The 23,892-nt window shown below is 39.7% G+C and overlaps 2 protein-coding genes across 2 annotated transcripts in view; both read left to right on the top strand.

Annotated features, from left to right (window-relative positions):
* The window catches only part of rtn4rl1a (reticulon 4 receptor-like 1a), a 202,686-nt gene that overhangs the window by 75,018 nt on the left and 103,776 nt on the right, over positions 1–23,892 (top strand). The gene's annotated exons all lie outside the window — the stretch shown is intronic.
* LOC104951487 (von Willebrand factor A domain-containing protein 7-like) lies at positions 7,791–12,367 on the top strand. The gene is made up of 12 exons (XM_010778151.1): positions 7,791–7,880; positions 7,969–8,155; positions 8,240–8,415; positions 8,696–8,808; positions 8,900–9,016; positions 9,646–9,852; positions 9,940–10,072; positions 10,331–10,480; positions 10,596–10,688; positions 10,776–11,053; positions 11,150–11,443; positions 11,948–12,367. The coding sequence occupies exons 2-12, from the start codon at positions 8,070–8,072 to the stop codon at positions 12,320–12,322; spliced, it is 2,022 nt and encodes a 673-aa protein (XP_010776453.1). The 5' UTR covers positions 7,791–7,880; positions 7,969–8,069; the 3' UTR covers positions 12,323–12,367.

Below are 23,892 nucleotides of genomic sequence, written 5' to 3'. Positions count from 1 at the left end.
CGGTGTCTTAAAAAGGTTGCTGGGGAGTTCCTATACTCAGGTGTAATGTGGCCCTCTCCTGTCACTGTGATTAATGAGGAACGAAGATATTGTAATAATACTGCTGTAAGTCAGAGGAATGGGAGAAAGAGGGAAGTACGGAAGTTTAAAACAGGTCAAGTCAATATTCCTATCAGTGTTGGAACTATTTCATAACAATAAGTGCAAATGCCGATCCAGATCTATAATCTGCATCTACAAACTTTTATATGCAGAATATATGTTAAATGTATATACACACACATTCATACACTCCAAGAAGTAAGTACCAAGATGTTTAGATGCATTTTTTGCCTTTTCTCTGCTCCTTAACTGTTGAGGTGGGCGTCTTGCTAATGGGTTTTTAGAGCTGTGACTCAACTTGGTGTCCTTTGTCATTTGAGCACCATTCACTTCATAGGTCAGACAACACGTAGAGTAAAAATGAAAACTATATTTGAGACTTCTTTTTCACTTTTGAGTGAAAACCTTCTCTGTGGGATTTCCCTTTCGCTTCCCATGCATTGATACAGTCCTGTGTACACGTATATTTTGCTCATTAGGTGGCTTTAATTTACCTTATCACTGCAGAACATGCACAGAGAGAACGGGAGGACAGCATGAAAAGACTGATAACCTTGAGAGAAGGTTTCCCGATGTGACTCTCCACGCTTTTCCTTCTTTGAAGTATTGCTGTGCATCCCGTCTCTCACACTCTTATCACATTCATTCATGCACCAGCACATGTCTCACCTAACAACCACACACTTACACTCCAATGTGATTATGTACTGCATACCCGCTGCTTTGCTTTAAACATTAGTGTCATGAACATTAGTTATGAGCTTTCCACACAGGAGCTTGAGGCATTTTTAAGATTTTAATTAACATAACATAAAAATAATAATTTCAAAAAATATATTGATATTGCTTTACACCAATGGGACTCTACTACTGACCTCAAGTAATGAGAATACCAAGCACAGTGAGATCCATCAATCTTTCACTTTGGCAGAACATTTACATTTTTAGCTCACATAACTTCATACCATTTCTATTACCCAGGCTGCTCTGGGGATCTCCAGTCAGCACCACCTTTTAGCCTTCATTTTGAAAACATCATCAAAATGTTGTGCCAACAAACGTCTGTAATGTAATTTGGAATCTGAACTATGTGTCCTAAAGACATGTTTGCTTGTTTGCAGTTTGTCCAGAAAAAAATAATACTGACCCTGAAAAGAAACACAAACTTCCCTTCAGGTTTGATTAAAAGTGAAAATGTTTTAACAATGTGAAACATCTCTATTGATGCCATGGTGATAGGACAAAGTGTCATCAACAGGTCAGCCAGCCTAACTCCCACTTAGATTTGGTTCATGTGCAGCACCCCCATTAAAACAAAAGCAGACCATTATCAAACTTCCTGATACAACACACGCAAACTAATTCCACTTCAAGTAGAACATTTACAACATTGCCTCCTGTCATTAGTGATGGATAATAGGTGACGAGGACAGAGGCCAATCATAATCATAATGGCATGAAAACTCAGAAAGCTGAGAGATTTGTGGAGTGATGCAGGAGGAGCGAGTGAGATGAAATGAAAGGGGGCAGAGGGGGGGATTAGCTACAGATATTAGCAGCTTCTAAAGTAATCACACTCATTAGCTGCTATCAGATTGGGTTAGATGGTTATAAAACAAAAGAGAGAGAGCGAGAAACGCGCAAAGCATATTCCTACCCACTGTTTCTTTCACAGACAGAACACAACGACAGGTTTGTCCAGATCTCAAACCAGAGCTGCACACTGTCACCCACATTTCAGAAAAACTACTACTATTACTGTCTCTGTTCATAAGTTATACATTCTTCCATCTTCAGACTCCCATATTTTAAAACATGAATCAGTTAGCGTCCATCACATGTTGAGCTTTATTCCCTTTGAAAATGTGTAAGAAGCTGTTATAAATTGTTTTCCTTTGAGGATGTATTTTGTCCATGAGGGAAACGTTTCCCTAAGTGTCTCGGCTTCAGAAAACAGTCACAGTTCACAGAGTCGTCGTTCACTAGTATTTTTTATTCTGGCTCTGCTGTTGCAGGACAGTTAGAAGTGGTCATGCAGTTTATGACTGCATACAATAGAGATGCTGCATGGTTCTCATGAATAATTTTCACTTCATCCAACAGTGCAGAAAACATATTGAGACAGGGCGAGACAAGCAGAGAGTAAGTCAAGAAAGAAGGGAGTACATTAGAGCTACAGAGGACATAATGAGCTTTCAGCTACGGAAACTCAGCTTCTCTTGTATTTGTCGGTAGTTACACCTTTCTATTCCCACATAACTCACCTGATTTAGCTTCCAGGCACGTTGGCTGACCCAGCTGTTTTTAGTTTGGCTGCAGAGTGGGTGTTTGTATCGATGAGCTGCCTGACTTCATGAAAGATGTGAGAGCTGGCCAATGTTGTCAATGATTATCATGAATTAGTACAATAGCAATGTATCAGGAGAGGTGGCGTGCAGCAGTCAGTAGTGATAAGTGTGTTTCCAAGTAGAATCTCATATGGCAGGGATTACAAAACAGGGATTATGTGCATATCATATTGACAGTATACCCCTCAAGAAATAAAATTACTTATACATTAATAATAATAAAGTAATATTCTGCATAATGAGTACTTTTTTTGTTCAACCTTTTTCTGATAATTCTTTACTTGGCCTACATTCTCAGTTTAGAAATGTTAGTATGGATGCACTGTCCTCAACTTTTGCTTTAGTACAATAAGTACAGTCCAATTTGATTATTTCTTCTTCTTTCCTTATAAATACGTATTACTTGATTTGACTTGAAATGAACTGGCCTCAAGTACTTCCAACAAGCTCAGTTTAAAGAAGAGTCCAATGTCTTTTTTGAGTAGAAACAATGAATCATACAGTTTGAATCTGCAACAAACAATGCTCCCCACAGGCAGAGTGAACTACAATCGTATTCTTTCACGAGAAACAATGCAGTTCACTAAAAGACAGTAATAACAAAAGGTATGAGATGACGAAGAGGAGAGGAAACAGTAAGGAATGCTCCGTGGTCAGAGGGGAGATGTATAATTGCACAGCTACAGGTTTAAAACACCTTCTCTGTACTCCACTAGGAGCTATTCTGGCATCTATCAGTGCACACAGAAAACACAGCGTTGATTACATGAAATGTGATATGGATCTGAAGCCGTTGCCACTGGGTCAATACAAATGACAAAAGAGTATGCTAAAGACAGTGTGTTTTTAGCTCACTCAGCACACCTGTCAGATATAGTCATCACACTTCCTTTTTCTCACTGCCACTCTGTCTAACCCTAATTTGATCCTCTCCCTATTGATTCATCATATAAGATTTGCCTACAGCTTAACCACACATTGCTATTTGTTTTTTTACTGTTTACAGGGTCGACTTGTGCTCAGAGTGATATGAGGAGATACCACTCTCATCTGTGCCTGTTAAATATGAAGCTACAGCCAGGAGAGCGCTAGCTAGGCTTAGCTTAGCATTAAGACGGAAAGCAGGAGGAAGCTTCTCGCACAGCCCTGTACAAAGATGAAAAAGTCTTCAAATAAACAAGTAATAATCCAGTCTTCCACTCTTTATGCTAAACTGATGTAATCGACTGGTGACTGAATCTCTATATCCAATGTACAGACATGAGAGTGCTATTAATCCTCTTATCTAACTATCTAGTGCATGTGTTTGTGTATCACTATCCTATCAAATGCCTCACCCCTTTAACAACAATCAGGGAATACATGTGGGCCAAAGCACTGCTTTTAACACCAAAAACAACAGTGAATATTTTAACAGATTATGGTAATTAAAAATCACACAAGGTGATATGCAAATGTGATGTGCTACATGTTGTACTAAACATGTTTGTTGCACAACCAAGACATTGTTGTTTTGGGAATAGATTTTCAATATAATATTCTCTTTAAAAAACAGCCATTTCTGTGTATCAAAGTTTATCAATGAATCAAGCAGCAATTCACAAGTGTTTGGTTCTTCAGCTAAAACCTACTTTTTACAAATTCCTAATATAAGTAAAGATAAATAAAAAGCATCATGAAATAGAAAAGGAAGGTTATCAGGTATGTTTTCTTTGGTATTGTTGGCTCTGAATGTCCCTGTAGTATTTAATTAAACAATATTTGGAAATATCTTTGCTTTTGCATTAATCATGAAGCTTATTATTTGAATGACGACAATTATCTTTTTAAGTAGGACGTTTCAGATTTAAAAAAACTCTAAAATGGTATTGATGATTTTCACTGCTTAAAACCAATTGTGAAACCGCACTCGATCTGGAAATGTTATGTACTTGCAGAGGATAAAATGGCGAGGGAGGCTAATTACTGGAGGGAGATGGGAGTTATGTGAATTATAGATGTTTGCTCTGGTCTGTGATATTTTCATGTTTATAAGTAGTATAAATGTGTTGAGCGGAGAGGGGCCGAGCGGTCGCACGGCAGAGAAAACTCTGTGGTGGGTGGTGTTCTCAGTTTCCTCTCAGTTTTCATACCAGTTAGATAATTGCATCGTCAAGCACTTTCCCCCCCGCTTTCTCTTTAATAGTGACACAGTTGGAAGCAGTGTTATTAAGTGCTACAGAAGTCCTGAAACTAAATTGGGGCTATTATAAAACACTTGAATTATTCAAATGATATCACTTATTAAGAAGTAAGAAAACCTGTAGTTTATTTTAAGTCAATCCTGCTCACCGTTCTGTTGCTGAAAATTATATTGAGTGCAATGAACATGCATTCATCCAAAGCAGAAAATAGTACCTTAAATGTTTCATTGTCGTTTGCAAAAGACGAATGAGAAAACTTTTATTTTTATAAAATTACTAATCCTAAAATAAATTAACTAATTGTTATAATTTTTGAATGACTAACATTTTCAGTAAGAATATGTTTTTTCAGCCACCTTTTGAACTCCGATAATCTCTCTCTTTAAGCTTCGTTTGGGTCTCGACCAACTCCTGAAAGAAATTGTTATTGTGTCAGATTAACACTGATTTGTCGGTGCACTGAAAAAACGGAAACGTTTACTTTAATTCAATGTATTAATTCAACAAATGTCACATAATTTAATTAGGTTAGTTGAAAGCAATACTATTAAGTTGAACCTAATATGTGTTTATTTAAACTTAATTATATTGCTTTCTACTAACTAAATACAATTAAGTGAAATCTGTTCACATTGAATTAAAGTTTTTCAGTGTGTCAATCTGGTGAACATTGTGGCTTTTAGAGCTTTTTTTCTGAAAACAGCTGCCAAAGAAATGATTAGATCAGTGAAAATGAACAAAACAGCAAAGCTGTGTCTGTACACCAAACAATGACCTGAAACTCGCTATAAATCCATAAAGCTATAGGGGACCAGTATATAAAGGTTATATGTTCTTAAGGTTCATCAACAGGAACTACCCCTTTCACACGTTGCTTTGATACTTAACGTAACAACTCAATGTTAATTAGATAAAAAAACACATGAACTTTGATGAACCTTTTAGATTTAGGTGAACACTGTTAATGTCTGTGTTAGACTCACTTAAACCACGTGTGCATGTTTCTGTGTATGTCAGTGTTTTAGCAGAGTGTTTGTCTGCACGCACACCTCAAGGTGAGGCCATGGCTTACCCACAGGGACGGACACACTCCACAGTAAACACATCACTCCTCTCTCCCTCCCTGTATCTCATTACCCCAAACCCTGTAAAACAAGAAAGACAGCGATAAAATACAACAGGGAGAGAAAGATAAACGATAGCACAAGTGAAAGATATGGATTGGGGAGATAAAATAACTCCTTCATTTGGGGTGAGTCTCAGAGGAATACATGCAGTGTGTGGGAAGGCAATGGTGGCGGTTCACAATCCAGCCTTTCCTTTGCAGCTGTGCCATTGTTCTTACTGAAATTAAGTCCAACTGAGCTGTCGATTGAGAGGAAGAAGTTGTATTGTGGGCTCTATGGTCTTTTAATATGGTCTGACCAACCTTTCTCTTTATCTGCTTGATAAAAGCAGTCATGACCGAAAGAACGAGATCGCGGGTACAAGCGGCCGAGATGGGTTTTCTCTGCAGGGTGGCTGGTGTCTCCCTTAGGGATAAGGTGAGAAGTTCGGTCATCCGGGAGGGACTCGGAGTTGAACCGCTCCTCCTTCGCGTCGAAAGGAGCCAGTTGAGGTGGTTCGGGCACCTAGTTAGGATGCCACCTGGGCGCCTCCCTAGGGAGGTGTTCCAGGCACGTCCAGCTGGGAAGAGACCAAGGGGTAGACCTAGAACGCAGATGGAGGGATTATGAATCTCTTCGCTGGCCTGGGATCGCCTTGGGACCCCCAGTCAGAGCTGGTTGAATGTGGCCGGGAAAAGAAAGTTGGGGCTCTCTGCTGGAACTGCTACTCCGCGACCCGACCACGGATAAGCGGGAGAAGATGGATGGATGGATGGATGGATGCTTGATAAAGAATGCCCTTTCCGTTTCCAACTGATTGCCTTCCGAAGTGACTCACTGCTCTTGTGTTTTCCTGCAATTACAGGATTTATAATGGTAACTGAATAGTGATTTCACGATGGAGCAATATAAAAGACAAAAAAAAAAGTAAAAAACACTGTAAAAAAAAAGTGTGTAGGTATGGAGAGGACTCTGTGAAGACACTTTGAAATGTAGGGAGAACGAAACTACAAATTTGCTGTGGTTAACATACAGCGGTCCGATAAGCATTACATGTTACCTTCAGAATNAATGTATTTAGGTAGAATTGATTCCTTACAGGGAAAGTGAAGTATTTGCCCTCCGCCCGGGCCAGAGCGCGACACGCCTGCACGGTGGCATTGAGGACGCCGTCCTCAATGCCACCGTGCAGGCGTGTCGCGCTCTGGCCCGGGCGGAGGGCAAATACTTCACTTTCCCTGTAAGGAATCAATTCTACCTAAATACATTTTAATTTGAATGTTGACCATTGCCTGTATTGTTAATTATCATTATGCCTTATTAATTGTGTGTGTTTGTCCACAGCCTTTGACTGCTGTGTCTGTTGCTGTTGCCTGTGAAGCGTCAAAATCATCCAAGAGCTTCAGCGACGCTATCAAATTAATCCAAAAAAAGAATCGACACACAGATAAACATTATTTCTACTCAGCACCTCATCACTTTGACGATGAACAGTTCTTGGAGGGGAGGAGACTCATCACAGAAGGATTGTCCGTTGTGAAGGCCAGCAACAAGCGTGACAACTTTGTGACAGCAAGAGAGAAACTGGGGAGAATCTTACACACTTTACAGGTCATTTCTTTATTTGTTTTTTTTTTCATTACAGTTTTTGACATGTTCAATCAATTTAATTAATTTCCATTGGCTAATTTCTTTTTTAAATCATGGGGGACATCTTTAAAGTGCATTAATGAAGACTTCTGAAAAACATCATCTTGGTATTTAAAGATATAGACTTTAGATAATAGTTGCAATATTTAACTTCTTTCCTTTTTAAATAATAGGATTTCTACAGTCATAGTAACTGGGTGGAAATGGGAAACAAACTCCCAAACTCTAACCTGTTCAGGGAAGGGACGAGCATCGGAAACATAGCAGGTAAAAAATATCATGTCAGCGTTTGTCTCCACAAAAAAAGAAACAGATAAGTGACAAGAAAAAAGAAAACTGACAAATTGTTCTTTCTCAAAGACAAAGACAGAGCAACCTGTCGCAACTGTGACGGCGATGACTGCAGGAACAACATTTTGGAAGATATCCTACAGGAAAAGATACTTATTTCGGGATATTTTGCTATATTGTTAGTTCTTCCAAACCAGAAGGTAAAGGATGTAACACCTGCCTCCATCCTTGTTATTTTCCAAAGAAGATAGAAGAAGTGTTCTCTTATCTGTTTCTATTACTGAACAGGAAAGTGCAGCCATGGAGGTTTTTGGGATGAAACACGCAAGACTGAACCTAAAGGTGGGATCAACAAAGACAAAGTTGGCTCCGACCATGGACACCTCCACATGACAGCAGCAAATATGGCTATAGCTGCCACCAGTGAGCTACTGGAGGACATTCGGGGGGCTGCTGGGGACAAAACCTTCCTCCAGTAAGAAACCCATTCTGCATGTTGCAGTTAGTGTAAAACTGTAAATGGGATCTTCTCTTATCTCTTTGTTCCTTCTTCCCTCAGGTTGATGGGAATCAACAAAGGATCCAGTAAAGCTCTTTTCTTTGTAATCGACACGACAGGAGGCATGAGCGATGACATCGATGCAGTGCGGGCCGTCACTTCCTCTATAATCGACAGTAAAGTGGGAACAAAAGATGAGCCCTCACTCTACATTCTTGTTCCTTTCAACGATCCAGGTATTGTTATGCCCCGGACTTTTCAATCTTGTCTAGTATTTTGTTTTGAGAAAAGGGTTATTTGTACCATTAAATTATAACATGTGGGACTGCGGCATCGCTCACCTGGTTGAGCTGGTGGCTCATATACCGGACATACTTTAATGTTGAAGTGTTGTTCACATAATATGTCAATAATAAAGAAAGAACATATATCTGTAAACCAGAAAGTATCCAACAAACACAAGCAGAAGAGGAATGTTAAAATCATGTATTAATCCTTTCTTCACGTGAACCCCAGATTTTGGGCCACTGCTGAAGACTACAGACCCAAATGTCTTCAAGAATGCGATTGATTCACTAAGAGCAGATGGAGGAGGAGATAGTCCAGAGATGAGTCTTTCAGGGCTTCAGGTGCTGAGATGTTTATGAGACTACTTCATATATGGTCAACTTTTCATAATAAGATAAAACATTTAAAGAACACTTCTGTATGCTCCTACAGCTGGCTTTAGCTGGTGCTCCTCCTGAGTCTGAGATCTTCCTCTTCACGGATGCTCCTGCTAAAGACACACACCTGAAAAGCACAGTGATCGCACTCATAGAGCGCACCAAGTCTGTGGTAAGTATCTACTATTGGGGGCCAAGAAACGCTTAAGAACAGTAGTTTTCAAACTTTTCAATAATGTATCCGCTGACCAACCCAAAACATGTTGGTAGATAAAATAAAAAATATTTAAAAAGAGACACATACACTAAAAAAACATGCAAGTTTATATACAAGTAAGGCCGTACTTAGGCTCAACAGTGCATTAGGTTAAATGCTAGAGTCAGCATGTTAACAGGATTAGCTGTAGGTAGGCCTAATGCTCGCCGTTGTAGTTTAGCATTCTAATTCTAACATTTACTAATTAACATTAAACACAAAGAACTTTGTTCATACATATTGATATTAATGCCGGTTATACTATGCAGGTATGGATATGATAATGAGTAGGCCTATTCAATATCACAACTTTCAAATACTTCTACAGTGGATTAAATGTATTACATTTGACATATAGAAATGAATTATTTGGTCCAAATAAGGCTGTAACATTGTGGGCGAAATTACAAGATAGGCCTGATAAAATAAAATGCATCGCAATAATAAACCTATGAGGTTTTTGCGATTTGGTTTCCTTGAACTCTAAGCTCCTCCCAGTTGGCTTTACGCCTCTAACTTTCCTTGATATTTCTGTCTCTGTTTAGGTGAACTTCATGATAACTGCCGCACTGCGATCCCGTCGGCGAAGACAGGTCGGTGACAGCGAGCAGCAGCAGAGTCGGATGGGGGTCTCAGACGCCACGCTGTACAGAGACCTGGCTCAGGTGTCAGGGGGTCTGGCTATAGAAGTGACCAAGGCTGAGCTCCCTGCGGCCACCAGCATCATCACACAGTCCTCCACCTCCTCTCTAGTACCAACACTCTCACTCGCCGTCACAAACACTGCTTTCTAGTCTATAAAGATTCAGTTGTGTCTTCAGTTTCCTTTCCCTTTCTAGGTGACTCTTCTGCAAGCAAACAGAAATCCAGGGAAGGCAGACCATTTCACTTTCTCAGTTGATGAGTCAGTACGAAACATCACAGTTTACACCACTGGGACCTCCACCACCTTTACTCTCACAAATCCCTCAGGTGATACTGTAACAGGTCATAAGCTAATTATTTTAATTATTTATAAGTCACACAAAACATGGTGTTAAACAGAATCTGTGACTTGGTATACAAAACGCACTTTTCCTGACTTTGGTACAATCTGGAGGTAGTCATAAATATGAAACTGGAGTAGACAATGATAAACTCTACTACTTTTGAAAAATGATAAAGCTTGGTTAACTGTTTTTAGCTTTTTAACACATGTCCTTCATTTCTCATAATGGATTTTGCCTTTAGGTGTGTCTCAGGAAAGCACCAACAACAGAGGACCGTTGATCACTGCCTCCCAGTCAGTGGGAAACTTCCAGACTCTGCAGCTAAAAGCTGAAACTGGACTTTGGGAAATACAATTTGTGTCAACAAATCCATACATTCTGAAGGTTGTAGGTGAGAACTCTTTCACTGTGGTTGAATTGTGAATAAATACTCATCTTTTTAGGTATAACTATCCTTGTGGCGTCTTTGGTTGATTCTCTTTTATTTTGTAACTATTCATTTGCAGGTGTGAGTGCCATTGACTTCCTGTTTGACTTTTTGGAGGTATCGCAGGGTCCACTTGGAGGTCTTGAGATTATAGACAATCGTCCGAGAGCTGGTAAAGGAAACACAGTTGTGTGATATGCCAAAGTAATCCCTTCCCCTAACGTTATATATCTCAGTGGATTTTTCTCTTGTTTTGAAGGTGTCAATGGTAGCCTCCTGGTGACAGTAACAGGGAGCGACACCGCCACGGTGACAGAAGTCCTTTTGGTCGAATCGTCCGGGTTAAGGCAGGTTATTGGCAGCGTGGAGGCTAAGGGTGGAGGAAACTACTTGGCTCGGTTCGACAGGATACCAGCAGAGGAGTTTGTGGTGCTGGTGAAGGGGCAGAACAACAATGATTCCTCCAGAGCGACGTCAGTGAACTTCCAGAGGCAGTCCACCACCAGCATCAGAGCCTCTACTGTCAGCGTTAGATCTGTAAGTTCAATGCATCCAACGAAAAACCTTATGCCTTTTATTGCCTTCATTTATTAAATATACGACTGCTGCTGACTATTTTACTTCTGTTCTTAGCCTGATACAGCTGGTGTCTTGGAACCAGGAACGCCTCTTTCTGTTTCCTTCTCTGTGGCGACAAGCGGTGCAGGAGGAACCTTCAGTATCCAAGCCACGAACGACCAAAATTTCGATTCATCTTTTCCGTCCAGTTTAATCGTGGAAACTGGAAGCACTGCTAACGGGGCAGTGGACATCACGGCCCCCTCCAACACCCCCTCTGGCACTGACGTTACTCTGACCATCGAGGCCGAGGCTCCAGGAGGCACCGACGCCAATTATGTTGTGCTGCGTTTCACCGTCCTCACACCGGTAAGACACCACACATCACATTACAATAAATGCATAGGCACTCAATTGCTATACTATTTCCAGGTTCATACTTGTATTTTGTGTTCTCCTTGAAGAAGTTTATAGCTACATTTCTTTTTTAAAACATCTCATGTTTCACCCTTAACCCTCCTGAAAAAGCTCAGTCTGCTCTGATTGGTCAGTTCTTCCTTTTTATTTCCTTACTAATCTTTAATCTCTGCATCTCTTCAGCATCATTGCAGTGGAGGACAGACTGTAACACAGCAGCAGCATTTTCTACATATATATTGTACAGTTGTGAAACCAAAACCTCACATTAGTCCTGAATTGAGCATTTTGATACTTTGCAGGATTTATACAGCACCTAAACCTGCTTTATAATTTAACAAAACGTATGAAAATCTCACCTTTAACAACATGGGACCTTATATAATTTCACTATTGGGTTTATTTGTTGAAATAAATGTCAAACCATCTGTCTTTATCCACTTTTTCTCCTCACAGGTGACTGATTTCGCTCCGCCGGTGTGTCAGAAAGTCAGCCTGCAGTCCAACTGCTCTGATTCCTGCAGCTCGTCGATGTGGGAGCTCTCTGTCCAGGTGACTGATGAGGACGGAGGGTCAGGTGTTGACCGCGTTAGTCTCAGACAGGGCAACGGGACTTTGAACACCAGCCTCGCTGCTGGAAACATAACGATGGTTTCATACGATGCTTCTTGCTGTTCGCCGGATGTGGAGCTCGTGGTTGTGGATGAAGTGGGTAATGTGGCAACCTGTTTCTACAGCTTCCAAAGAGCTGTGTCTTTGTCCTCCAGAGCTGTGCCCTCTTTCCTGCTTTTCTTTTGCATCACCATCCTGGGGCTTAATTTGCCATTTTAAATGGGGATCAACTGATCATTAACTTGTTTCGAGGGGGCAGGGTCTTACTTTCAATTTGGGTGATGTGCTGTAAAACTACCCTTTATGAAAATTAAACTACATAGCGCATGTGCTGTATGCATTATAGGATCTTGGTGTCAAAAACCTTTAAAAGCTTAATGGAGTTGTGAATGATTCAGCCATATGAACATGTAAATGTTATTATTTTACCTAAATTAAGGATCATTTGTTTATAATGTGAGTACTACTGCTGATATTGAGATGTAGTATGGTATTGTTGATTTAATGATTGCTTTTATTTGATTAATAACATTAGTTATATATATATATATATACTATATAAGTAAAGTGCTGCTTCTTTAAACAGCTGATTAAAAAATATCAAGGATGATACAATAAAACAAAAAAAGTGACGTTGACCACTGTGATCATTTTGGAAGAAATATTATAGTGGAAAAAGTCAGAGGAAAGAAATGTGATCTGGTACTGTCATGACAAAAACGGGAAAGGATACAGTGTAAAGAGTAAATCAAAGTATTTATAACAATAAATAAAGCAAACTAATACTAAAGATAAAGCTACCATAAGAAGTGTGTGTGAGTCAGTAACATCAGTTGCGTAGCTGCGAATGTGTGAGGATAATATAGTGTGAGGTGTTGGATGCAAAACTCATGCAATACCAAATGAAAGTTAAAACCGGTAGCTGCTCTTAGGAAGGGGAAAAGAGAGAGAGGCTCTGGAACAGGGCTCTTAATCAGGCACACTCACAATCTGTTACCTACAGGGACAAAAACGAAAACAGGTAAGAACCAAAAGACCTAAGGGGTTGGTCAGGTCAGTCACAGTGAAGTTCTGCATGTATTAACTACCTGTGGGTCCAGCATCAATCTTAAGAATGCAGCATCTTCTGATTACTTACATTACATACATTAAATATCATCAATGGTGAATGTAAAAAATGTAAAACACACGTCGTAAACTGCAGCAGGGAATAAACATAGAAGTATAAAATCATTCACTAGAGCTCCCTCCAGTGGAGGAACACTTCAAATAAGGAATGTGTTTAAACTCAGCGTACCATGGCCCTAAAGTTATTTAACTTCTGCTAGTGATAGGTAAGGGACAACAACAAAAAAGCCTCCTCACTGCATGTTTGGTTTAAAGTTATAACATTATAATCCTGAGGAAGAATATGATTTTGATGAGTCAATGGTGTTTGAAGCCTGTTCGCCTGCCTTTCCCTGCCAACTTTGAACAGAATAAAAGTGAAAGAAATGTTGGAAGAGAATAGATCAAGAGGAGGTTAATGTACTGAGAAATATTTGATTGTTTGCCCCACCCAAGCCATCCAGCTTTGTGGTATTTGTAGATGACATCAAACATCACTCAAATGTTGGTGCTGAAACCGAAATTAAGAATCTTGATTTGTAAGATAGTTTCGACCTGTAGAGAAATGTATAAACAGTTTATCACACATATCTGATGGTGTCAGTCTTGCAGCTTATTCTCACTCTTATAATGAAAGTATACACAAGTGCTCTTTGGTTTGCCTATTTCAACAGAAACCTTTAAGGAACTCCCAAATGTATATCAGTACAGCTCCCGCCTGCAGTGTTTATCTTGATGAGGGTGCGTGATCGTTTTAGATTGTTTTATGATAAGAGTGCTGGTTGTCTTCTTAAGAAACCTGAAAAAACACATTTAAAGACTTGTTTTGGTCAATGCAACAAAACATGCTTTATATGTGTGTTTATAGTAGTTTTTAACATTACAGTAAATGAGACCATTTAAAAATATATATATTAATGTGATGAATGAAGGAAAGAGCTCTTGACTTTAAAGGTTTGACTATCACTGTATCAGGGAACTATTGTGTGTTTTCATTTCAAATGAATTCCAGTTACCATTTTCTGCCAGGTATTGACTTGTAAAGGTTTTATAAAGTTCATTAGAAATTCAATCTTTCATTACGGTTGATGATTCTGCAAAGATAACTGGAAATAAAAAAGTCATATCTAGACGTCATATTCAAAAACGACCTTTGTCATAAGATAAAAAAAACCTAAACCTTAAAATGAAAGAATTCCAAAAGTATTTTTACCACACCTCTTCACCCGTTCAACAAGTTCTGCATGACTCCTCCTTTTCAGTGCAGCACCAAGGGACTGACATTATATCTCCTTCAAGTTTACAGGACAGCATCAAGACCAGGTAAGAACTCTTTTAACTCATAATTCAAAAAAAAACTTAGACATTAAACTTTTTCCTACAATATGCTAGTATATATTACAATGTATGTAATCTTTCATAACATTTCTAAAAGCAGAATGCATTGTAACACAAGAACAAAATCTGATAACGTTGTACAGCCAGCATGCAGTGCTCCGAAGCTGCTTTGTCATCTTTTCTAACATGCATGGAAAGTTATGGAATAAGGGCGTAACAACTCTGGATCAAACAAAAAAACATTTAAAGTTGTTATTTACTTAGTCTGCGACCTACTGAGTAATCCTTTGCACTCTTGGGAGGAATTTAAAATGTATGCTGTGGCCTTGTCCTTTTTAAACTACTGTGGTGGATACATATTCTATTACTAAGGTACATCTTAATAAAAACTGACCAAACATTTTTTAAGGGCAGATGGACAGATGGCTTGTGAAGCACTTAATGAATCTGATGTGGATTTATGCCAAAATGACCTTAATATTTACAAGCAGGCAAATTAGCCTATACATTTTTCCTTTATAATGTTGTGGGTACTTCCAAAAAACGAGTTACATCTGATTGTTTACTTTGGACATTTAGGAACCATCAATAAATGATGGTTTGAATGAAACAGCACCAATGTTATTCCACCTCTGTGCTGCTGACCTTCCCATTTAAGTGATAATTATGAAATTATAAGAAATTATCCTCATGGTGTAAAACTTTTCCCCCAAAAAGCATTTATAGAGGATTTTTTCAGGGTTTTATCCCAGTAGTAATACAATGCTGCATTCATGTGAAGTCTTGGTCACATGAAATGGAAGCCATTAGAATAATTTAGACGATGACGCAACCGTTAAATGTTCATAACAATAATAAAACAGAAAATCATTTAAAAAGAGGTGTGTCCTATTTGTGTAGTCGAATTACTGATCGTTGTTAAGGTAATTGGCCAGCATTACATTACTTGACCAATGACATTTGAGACTCCACCTACTCATACAACATATATAAGGAGTACTTTGGAGGCGTGATCTCCATTTGAGCACTGCTCCCAGGACTGAATGCAGGAAATGGTGATTAATATCATGATTGTGTGTCTTTAAGACATATTTTTAAGAAGTATAATTCATTTAAAATGCCTACCTTTCTTTACAAACATAGGGCTTAGCCAAATGATGGTAAGGGGATGTGTGCCCTCAAAGAGGTGCTGATAGTATAGTGTACTAATCAATGCTGACAATTGATGTCAAGTAAATCAGCAATCCATGTAAACATAACACTCTCAGTTTAAAAATAAATAAAAACATTTACATTCATTTGACTGGTGACTTTAGGAATTGTGGAGAGCTGATTTGGATGAATAAAAGAAAAGAAAAAGGACTGTTACAGTCCCACAGGGGAAACGACTGAGGAAGGTTGAGTTAAATAGATGCGTTTCTTTTGTCCTCAGGCTCTTTGATAGGTTAAGGAGGCATGTCTCCATGGTTGGCTGCGTTTGGTCTCCTGCTCCTGATACCTGGAGCTCTGGGGTTTGCCATATTGCCAGGAGAGTCTCTGAATCACCTGGAAATCACTGAGAGAGCCATCTTAAATGCCACCGTGCAGGCGTGCCGTGAGCTGGCCAAAGCTGAGGGGGCGGACTTCACGTTTCCCGTAAGAATACCCTCTGCTGAAGTTGTTTTTTTAGAAATTATTTGTTGTATTATGTAATGTATTGTAATAATTGTTGACACTGTGTTTAGACAACGCCTTTCACTGCAATGACTGTTGCTGAAGCCTGCGGAACACCAAAGTCCTCCAAGAGTTTCCGCCAAGCCATTACATTCATCATACTGAGGAATATACGGGTGGACATCCGTCATGCCTTAAATGCCAGCTTCCACTTTGATGAGGAAATGTTTGTTCAAGGAAGGAAAATTATCACTGAGGGAATAAGGGTCATCAAAGCAAACAACAAGCAAAACAACTTTGAGTCAGCAAGGCAGAAAGTGGGAGAGATTTTACATCCTTTACAGGTATTTATCATCACTTTAAAAACACTACAAATTCACTTTTAAAAGAAGAGACAATGTTAGTAACCCTGATCACCTTCTGCCATCTTGAAGGACTTCTACAGTCACAGTAACTGGGTGGAACTGGGCAACATATTTCCAAACCCTAATCTGATCAGATCTGACACCAGCATTGGAAACATAGCAGGTAAAGAGATGAGCGGTTTATCTGACAAAGAATGCAGCTTGGGTGTGATTATTTTTGAAGTTATTAAGCATGAAAAAACGTTATCAAAAAAATCTTTCTTGATGAACTTTTCCTCAGAGGAAAGCAGGGCAACATGCAGAGACTGTGACGGAGACGACTGCAGGAACAACATCTTGGAGGACATCATAGAGGAGGGGATACTGACCTCTGGATATTTTGGTTTAGTGCCTATCGTGTCAACCAAACCAAAAGGTGATTCATTTCAATCAACATTATACCCTCAGAATTATTACTAGTTTATTACATTGGAGAAGTTATATCGCCTTCCCAAAGTTTCCACCTCACTGTAAGATCTATTTTTGATGGTGAGTAGTTGACTCTTCAACAAATGTTATGTCGACAACATTTAAAAGACTTAGTTAAATGTCTTAGTATCAGGAGAGCAGTTCAGTAATGTCCTTATTTCTTAACCTAAAACAAATTTTGCATCATATTTTAGTAATGCTTGCGCATCGTGCAGCACTGCATTTATTCCTTTCTTGATGTTCAAAAGGAAAATGCAGTCATGGAGGACCAGTTGATCAAACAAGCAACACCGAACCTAAAGGTGGGATCAACAAAGACACATTAGACTCCAGCCATGGACACCTCCACATGAAAGCAGCAAATATGGCTGTAGCTGCCACCAGTGAGCTACTGGAGGACATTCGGGGGGCTGCTGGGATCAGACCCTTCCTCCTGTAAGAACCCCATTCTGCATGTTGCAGTTATGTGTAAAACTGCAAATGGGATCTTCTCTTATCTCTTTGCTTCTTCATCACTCAGAATGATGGGAATCTCCAAAGGATCCAGTAAAGCTCTTTGTTTCGTGATCGACACGACAAAAAGCATGAGCGATGACATCGATGCAGTGCGGGCCGTCACTTCCTCTATAATCGACAGTGGAATGGGAACAGAAGACGTGCCCTCCCTCTACATTCTTGTTCCTTTTAACGATCCAGGTAAAATCACAGCATGCTTCACATTGTGTGAAAAACAAGCATCATTGAGGTGTTTTCCTTCTCCTGTCTCCACATGAACTCCAGATGTTGGGCCGCTCGTAAAGACTACAGACCCAAATGTCTTCAAGGACGCTATTAATTCCCTATCAGCAACCGGAGGAGGAGATGTTGAGGAACTGAGTCTTTCAGGGCTTCAGGTGCTGAGATGTGTGGCTGATATGACCTAAATAACTTCACCCAAAGGCGTGTTGTGTTACTAGTTTTTTTATAGCAAAAACAATCCATGTTATTCAATACTGTGTTCCTCATACAGCTGGCTTTAACTAGCGCTCCTTCAAATTCTGAGATCTTCCTCTTCACCGATGCACCCGCTAAAGACAAGCAGCTGAAAAGCACAGTGATCGCACTCATAGAGCGCACACAAACAGTGGTGAGTGTTAACTCATTTTTGGTCATTAAAGAATTGTGATCTTGTGAAAATGTCCTTTCATATTTTCTTGAATGATTTTTTGTCCTGTGTTAATGATGATTATCTAAATACAGTATACAACGCTTGGAGGTGTGCACTGATTTAATGTGGCAAGAGTGGCAATAGCACTATATCAATGACACATTGTAGAGAGAAATCTTGCAATAGTTGTGATTCTGATCACGGGGTGGGGCGGCTGTGGCTAAGTGGATAGAGTGCTGGACTTCGAATCAGGGGGTCACAGATTCAAACCCCACTGCAGTCAGCAAGTCATTGTGTCCCTGGGCAAGACGCTTCACCCCAAATTGCTCCTGTGGGGATTGTCCACAGTACTGAATGTATGTAAGTAGCTTTGGATAAAAGCCTCTATCAAGTGACATTTATCAATTGTTTTCAGTATTTTAAGAGAAAATCATCTGGTCCCAGCTTTGCAGATCTAAGTATTTGCTGGTTTCCCTGGTCTTAAGATTGCAAACTGAACATTTTTAATAGGCTCTGGTCCGGGAAGAAATGGACAATCACTGTAATGGCATCTTATAGACTCATCAATGATAGGTCAATTGGCAGATATTCATTATGTTGTAGTCCTTTTTCTTCAGATTAATGGCTGCTTTTGGACATTCTGATTTGTTTTACTTCCCCTGATTTGTTTCCTATCAGGTGAACTTCATGATTTCTGGCTCGACAGTGCTGAACCGTAAGACACGTAGTGAAGGGGAACTGAACAGGATCTCGGAGTCAGAGGCTGAGCTGTACAGAGACCTGGCTCAGGCCTCAGGAGGTCTGGCTATAGAAGTCACAAAGAGTGAGCTCCCTGTGGCCACCAGCATCATCACACAGTCCTCCAGCTCCTCTCTGGTAATCTCACAAAGTTCACCTACTATGCAAAATCCACTTTTTCCTGTCTTTTATACATAAACATGTGTCCCCTCTGTGTAAAGGCATTCTGAAAGTTTCAGGAAAAAAGATTTGCTCTCTTTTCGTCCTGATCCATTTATATAAAAACCTGTCTGAAAATGAGCTGATCAGATTTTGGCCACTTTATGATGTCATAACGATTTTTTTGGGTTGTGTAACCATTAGCCAATCNTTTAATAACATCGTAGAACATAGTATAATACAAAAGGGGTATATAAGATGATAGGTTGGGGCTTGTGGGGGAAGTGTGGGATGCATTGAGTTGTACAAATCCAGCAGTAGCGGTTGGCATTTTAAGATATAAACTGAAAATGTCAGTGAAATGAGAAGATGGACATGAATATCATGTCTTTGCTTAAAGCACAGAGCTAGAGTAGTGGAGCTTAGCATCTAAGCTGAAGAGAGGGGAAACATCTAACCTCCGTCCAAGGAACAAAATATGCCTAAAAGCTCTAAAGCTTAGAAAAAAACCTTTAGTACCCTGCTAAATCTGTACATGCATAGAAATGTCAACATGTTTGCCTGCATGGGGAGTAACATGTTTGCGCAGCTCATCCATCCGGCTATAATGCAGGTTGCCAGATGGGTGAGCACTTTAGTCTCCGTGCAGGCACATTGATAACCTCTCAAGTTCTCTACTACAAGACTAAACCCAGGCTTTGTTTATCAAGAAAAATACCCAAGATGCAACTCCTCCTGAAAGCACAAGCTGTTTTATTTACATTTCTCACCATGCAGCAGAGGTGTTGCGATGCTCAATTTTTCCCTTGGTTCATAAAGTCTACAGCTAGCCTTGTTCTGAATAATACATATTAAATATAAATATTTCCGTCCTGTTCAGAAAGCAATGAAGTGAACTTCCTCAAAATGTTGTTTAAACTAAAGCTTTTAATATCAACTAACTGACACAAAGCCCCAAGTCCCATATTTGTTTCTGGTGCGTCAAAAAGACCTCACAGCACGTTATTGAACACATTTACAAAGAGAAGCAGAAACTCAAACCCGTTGTGTCTAACTCCCATGCAGGATTTATCTCTTCCATCCCCCCTCTCCCCTCAAATCTCCTCTCCTCCCATGTCTTCTCCTCTGTAGCTGGTTCACTCTGTACCTGTTGAATAATTGATAGCTGTTTTGGTTTCGATAAGGCGTTTGGGTCTACAGCTCTCAGCAGTATGGGCTGCTTTCCTCACGGCAGATCAAATAGCTCAGTCCATCCTTTCTCTCCTCCCCTTCCTCACTCTGCATCCCTCATGTTTTTATCTCATCTTCTCCTAGTCCACATTATTCTGACACACGCCACTCACTATCTCTGTTACATGTTTGCATAAACGTACAATGTAGTGAATTATTCCAGGTTATATTCTAGATAATCTCTTCATATCCATCTTCTCCTTTTGACAAACAGCCCTGCAAACATAAATACACATATTTATTTCTTGATATAAAAAAATCGTAGAGACTGAAATATAAGTAAATAGGATAAGGTATACTTTACAATCCATAAAAACAACATCTGCAATGCAACGATTATATCCCAGTTGGATACTTTTAACCTTTTACATTCTTAACTCTAGGGCATTATCTTGGGACTGTCCTCGAGACAAAATGACTGCATCAGTTGTCCGTTCATATGCCAAAGGCTCCTGGCTCCTGTGTTGGCCTTCAAATTCACTGATCTTTTACACGATTCAGGCTTCATTGAACATATGTTGTTACACAAAAACAATACGGCCCTACCAACATAGCCCCTTGCATTTTTCCTTTTAAAGCACAGCTGTTTTTGATCTTAACGTCTACTTTTGTGGCCTATTTGTAAGCTTACTGGCAAGAAGCTCTAGTGGCCTTAAAATTGTAACTGTTTTCTATCGGAAATCCTTTTTTTGTTGCATGTGTTGCTTTGAGGTAGCAGTGCAAAACATTTTAGGGAGGAGGTAAGGTTGTTTGGCAGCGTCAAAGTGTGACTTTGACACAGGAGACTGCTTATCATTTCCTAACAAGCGGTTCTTATTATAAACAAGTTGTTTTTGTCCCTCGCCGTGTCTTAACTATTGTGGTGGCAGATGTTTATTGAAGTGATCTGGATTGCAATGACAATGATGTTGTCCCGTAAGTGGCGTCACATCAGAGAACGCAAACATGGGTCTCTGTGAAAGGCAACGCTTTTGTCTAATGTTGTTATGAATTCTGAATTTAGCAGTGTTATTTTTGACTGACGGAACTGCATTTTTGGCTGCAGAGGACTTTCCCTCCATGGAGCTGTTATCATCATTCTTTTGCATTCAAAACTCTGATTCCTGTTCCTCCTTTTTTCTACAGTTTACAAACTCATTCAACCTCAAATTATCCATTCACATTGAGCAGTGTTTTTACATCAGTTACTTTATAGTTAAATAAATTGTCCATGTATTGTATATGTTGTTTTGTCTACACCCCTGCAAGAATTTGCAAAGGGAACACTTTGATTATCCTAAAATGCATTGCTGTATTAAAACTGCCCTACAACCTTCCTTCTTTATTTGTTTGCCTTGGCCTCTCAGGCTTTTTGCTTTGCTCTCTTTCTCTCTCTCTCTCTCTCTCCAGATCTGTGCAGTAAAGTGTTTAGAGCCCTGTACTGGCTGTTACCCAGCATGTGGGGAATTGAAGGGGATGGGTTAAAGAAGGAGAAGGGTTCATCTAACTCAGGACAACAAGTCAATTCTTCCTGATTTACCACATAAATCCCCACACGTCCTGCTGTGTTCACACACACACACACACACACACACACACACACACACACACACACACACACACACACACACACACACACACACACACACACACACACACACACACACACACACGTGTGAGTGTGTCTGCACATCCAGGATTGCTAAAACAGACACGCTTTTTTTTAAACATTTCCTCTCTCTCTCTCTCTCTCTCTCTCTCTCTCTCTCTCTGTCTCTCTGTCTCTCTCTCTCTCTCTCTCTCTCTCTCTCTCTATGCTGCATTACAGACAGACAGGAGCGGCCTCAGTCTTACATAACTACATCACTGCATTAACGAGCCCATCTGCCTCTGACTGGTGATTTCTCTTCGAGTTAGAGCTCTATTAAAATGATACGCACTTATAAAAGTGCACAAGATATGAGACTGTATACCTGAACTGTCCCACATCTGTATTGATTAAAAAGAGATATACTCCTCAACAAATTATGGATACATTCACCAGATTTGTAGTTTAACTGCTTTTTTAAAATGTTACATTATAATCCAGACAAAATCTGTTACCATACAATCAGTTGCCAGTTTATAGTTACAGCTATTGCAATCCTTCAATAAGTGTTACCTTTTTAAATGTTACACAATGATTTGGAATATTTAGTGTGTTAAAGATGGACAAAATGGACAAAAGTAACACCTTTCAGTACAACCCATAGACTGACGCACAAAAGATAGCTGCTAAAAGATGAGGCAAAAACACCGTGATGGCCCCCTGGTGGCACATGTTCCAAACAAACAAAGGTTTATAACAAGTGTTTTTTGTCATTTCAAGTCATTCCTATCAAGCTGGTACATTTTCAAATGTTGATTTCTCTGTTTGTTAGTTAGTCTGGCTCCTTGACGCCACAACCAGCTGGTCACTGCTGGCATACTCTGGCTCCAAATGACGTCAACATCTTAAGATGGCAGCTCGGTGTCAGAGATACTTTAGCTTCACTTTATATATATATAGATATTGGGCGGAAGTGGAGAGACGTCTTTCATCTATATATGCACAGTATGTGTTTCAACACAATACAATTCAACTTTACCTACAAAACTATTTCAATTCAAATAAAGGTTTACCTTCATGAAGGCAGAATTAATTGCAGGACTGTTTTATAAACTGTTCAGTTAAAAGTAGGTGAACCTAACTGTCAATTGTATATTATTAGGTAAAAATGAATGCAATTGAATAAAATAAAAACGTCTATCTATCAAACTCATTGGAGCAAAGAAAACAAAATTGTCTTTGGAAAAATATATAGCAAACAGTCTCTAACAATTGGAAAAAAATTAACCAAGTGTGTTGTCTTGTTTTATTTTATTTCCAGGCGACACATCTTCTCTTTTTCATCTGTGCTTATTTAGGGATCTAGGGTTGTACAGGCAGACTCCTTTACCACGCACGCACGCACGCACGCACGCACGCACGCACGCACGCACGCACGCACGCACACACACACACACACACACACACACACGTTAAATGGAGCTCATCCTGTTCCATTTTTCTGATGCTAAATCCAAGTCTTGACAAAATTCCTAAATTAGACGGAGAACAAATAGGGAAACTGCCAAAAATGACTTCACATTGCTAAGCCCACGCATAGGTGCATCGGCACACCAGACGAAGACAATGACGCATGAAATGGCTGAAAATTAGAAGATTCTACTTTGTGGCGGACCGTGTTTGATGAATGCTTCAGAGTGACGACAGGAAGTAAAGATGGAGTGATGTGAGAGAACAGGAGATGAAGGACGTGTGAGAAAGTGTTGTTTGTCTGCTGCCACAGCTTGTTTGTGTCTTCAGTCTGAGTCTCATTATAACATGAAGCCATTTGTGTGTGTGAACAAGTACTGTGTGTTAGTGTGCGTGTGTGTGTGTCACACTTCATCTTACATAACAATCTGATGCTCAGCTGGGGAGACTATGAAGATGAATCCCATGACGTTCTTTTATTGGATTTGGTGTGGAGGTTTATGGAACAGAACTGAACAAATTAACTTTTTCAGGGCTAAAAAAAGTC

This window comes from Notothenia coriiceps, unplaced genomic scaffold, assembly GCF_000735185.1.
Source record: "Notothenia coriiceps isolate Sejong01 unplaced genomic scaffold, NC01 NC01_scaffold00018999, whole genome shotgun sequence".
In the NCBI taxonomy this organism is placed as follows: domain Eukaryota; kingdom Metazoa; phylum Chordata; class Actinopteri; order Perciformes; family Nototheniidae; genus Notothenia; species Notothenia coriiceps.
The sequence above is the reverse complement of the archived record's forward strand: the minus strand, read 5'-3'. Positions and strand labels throughout refer to the sequence as shown.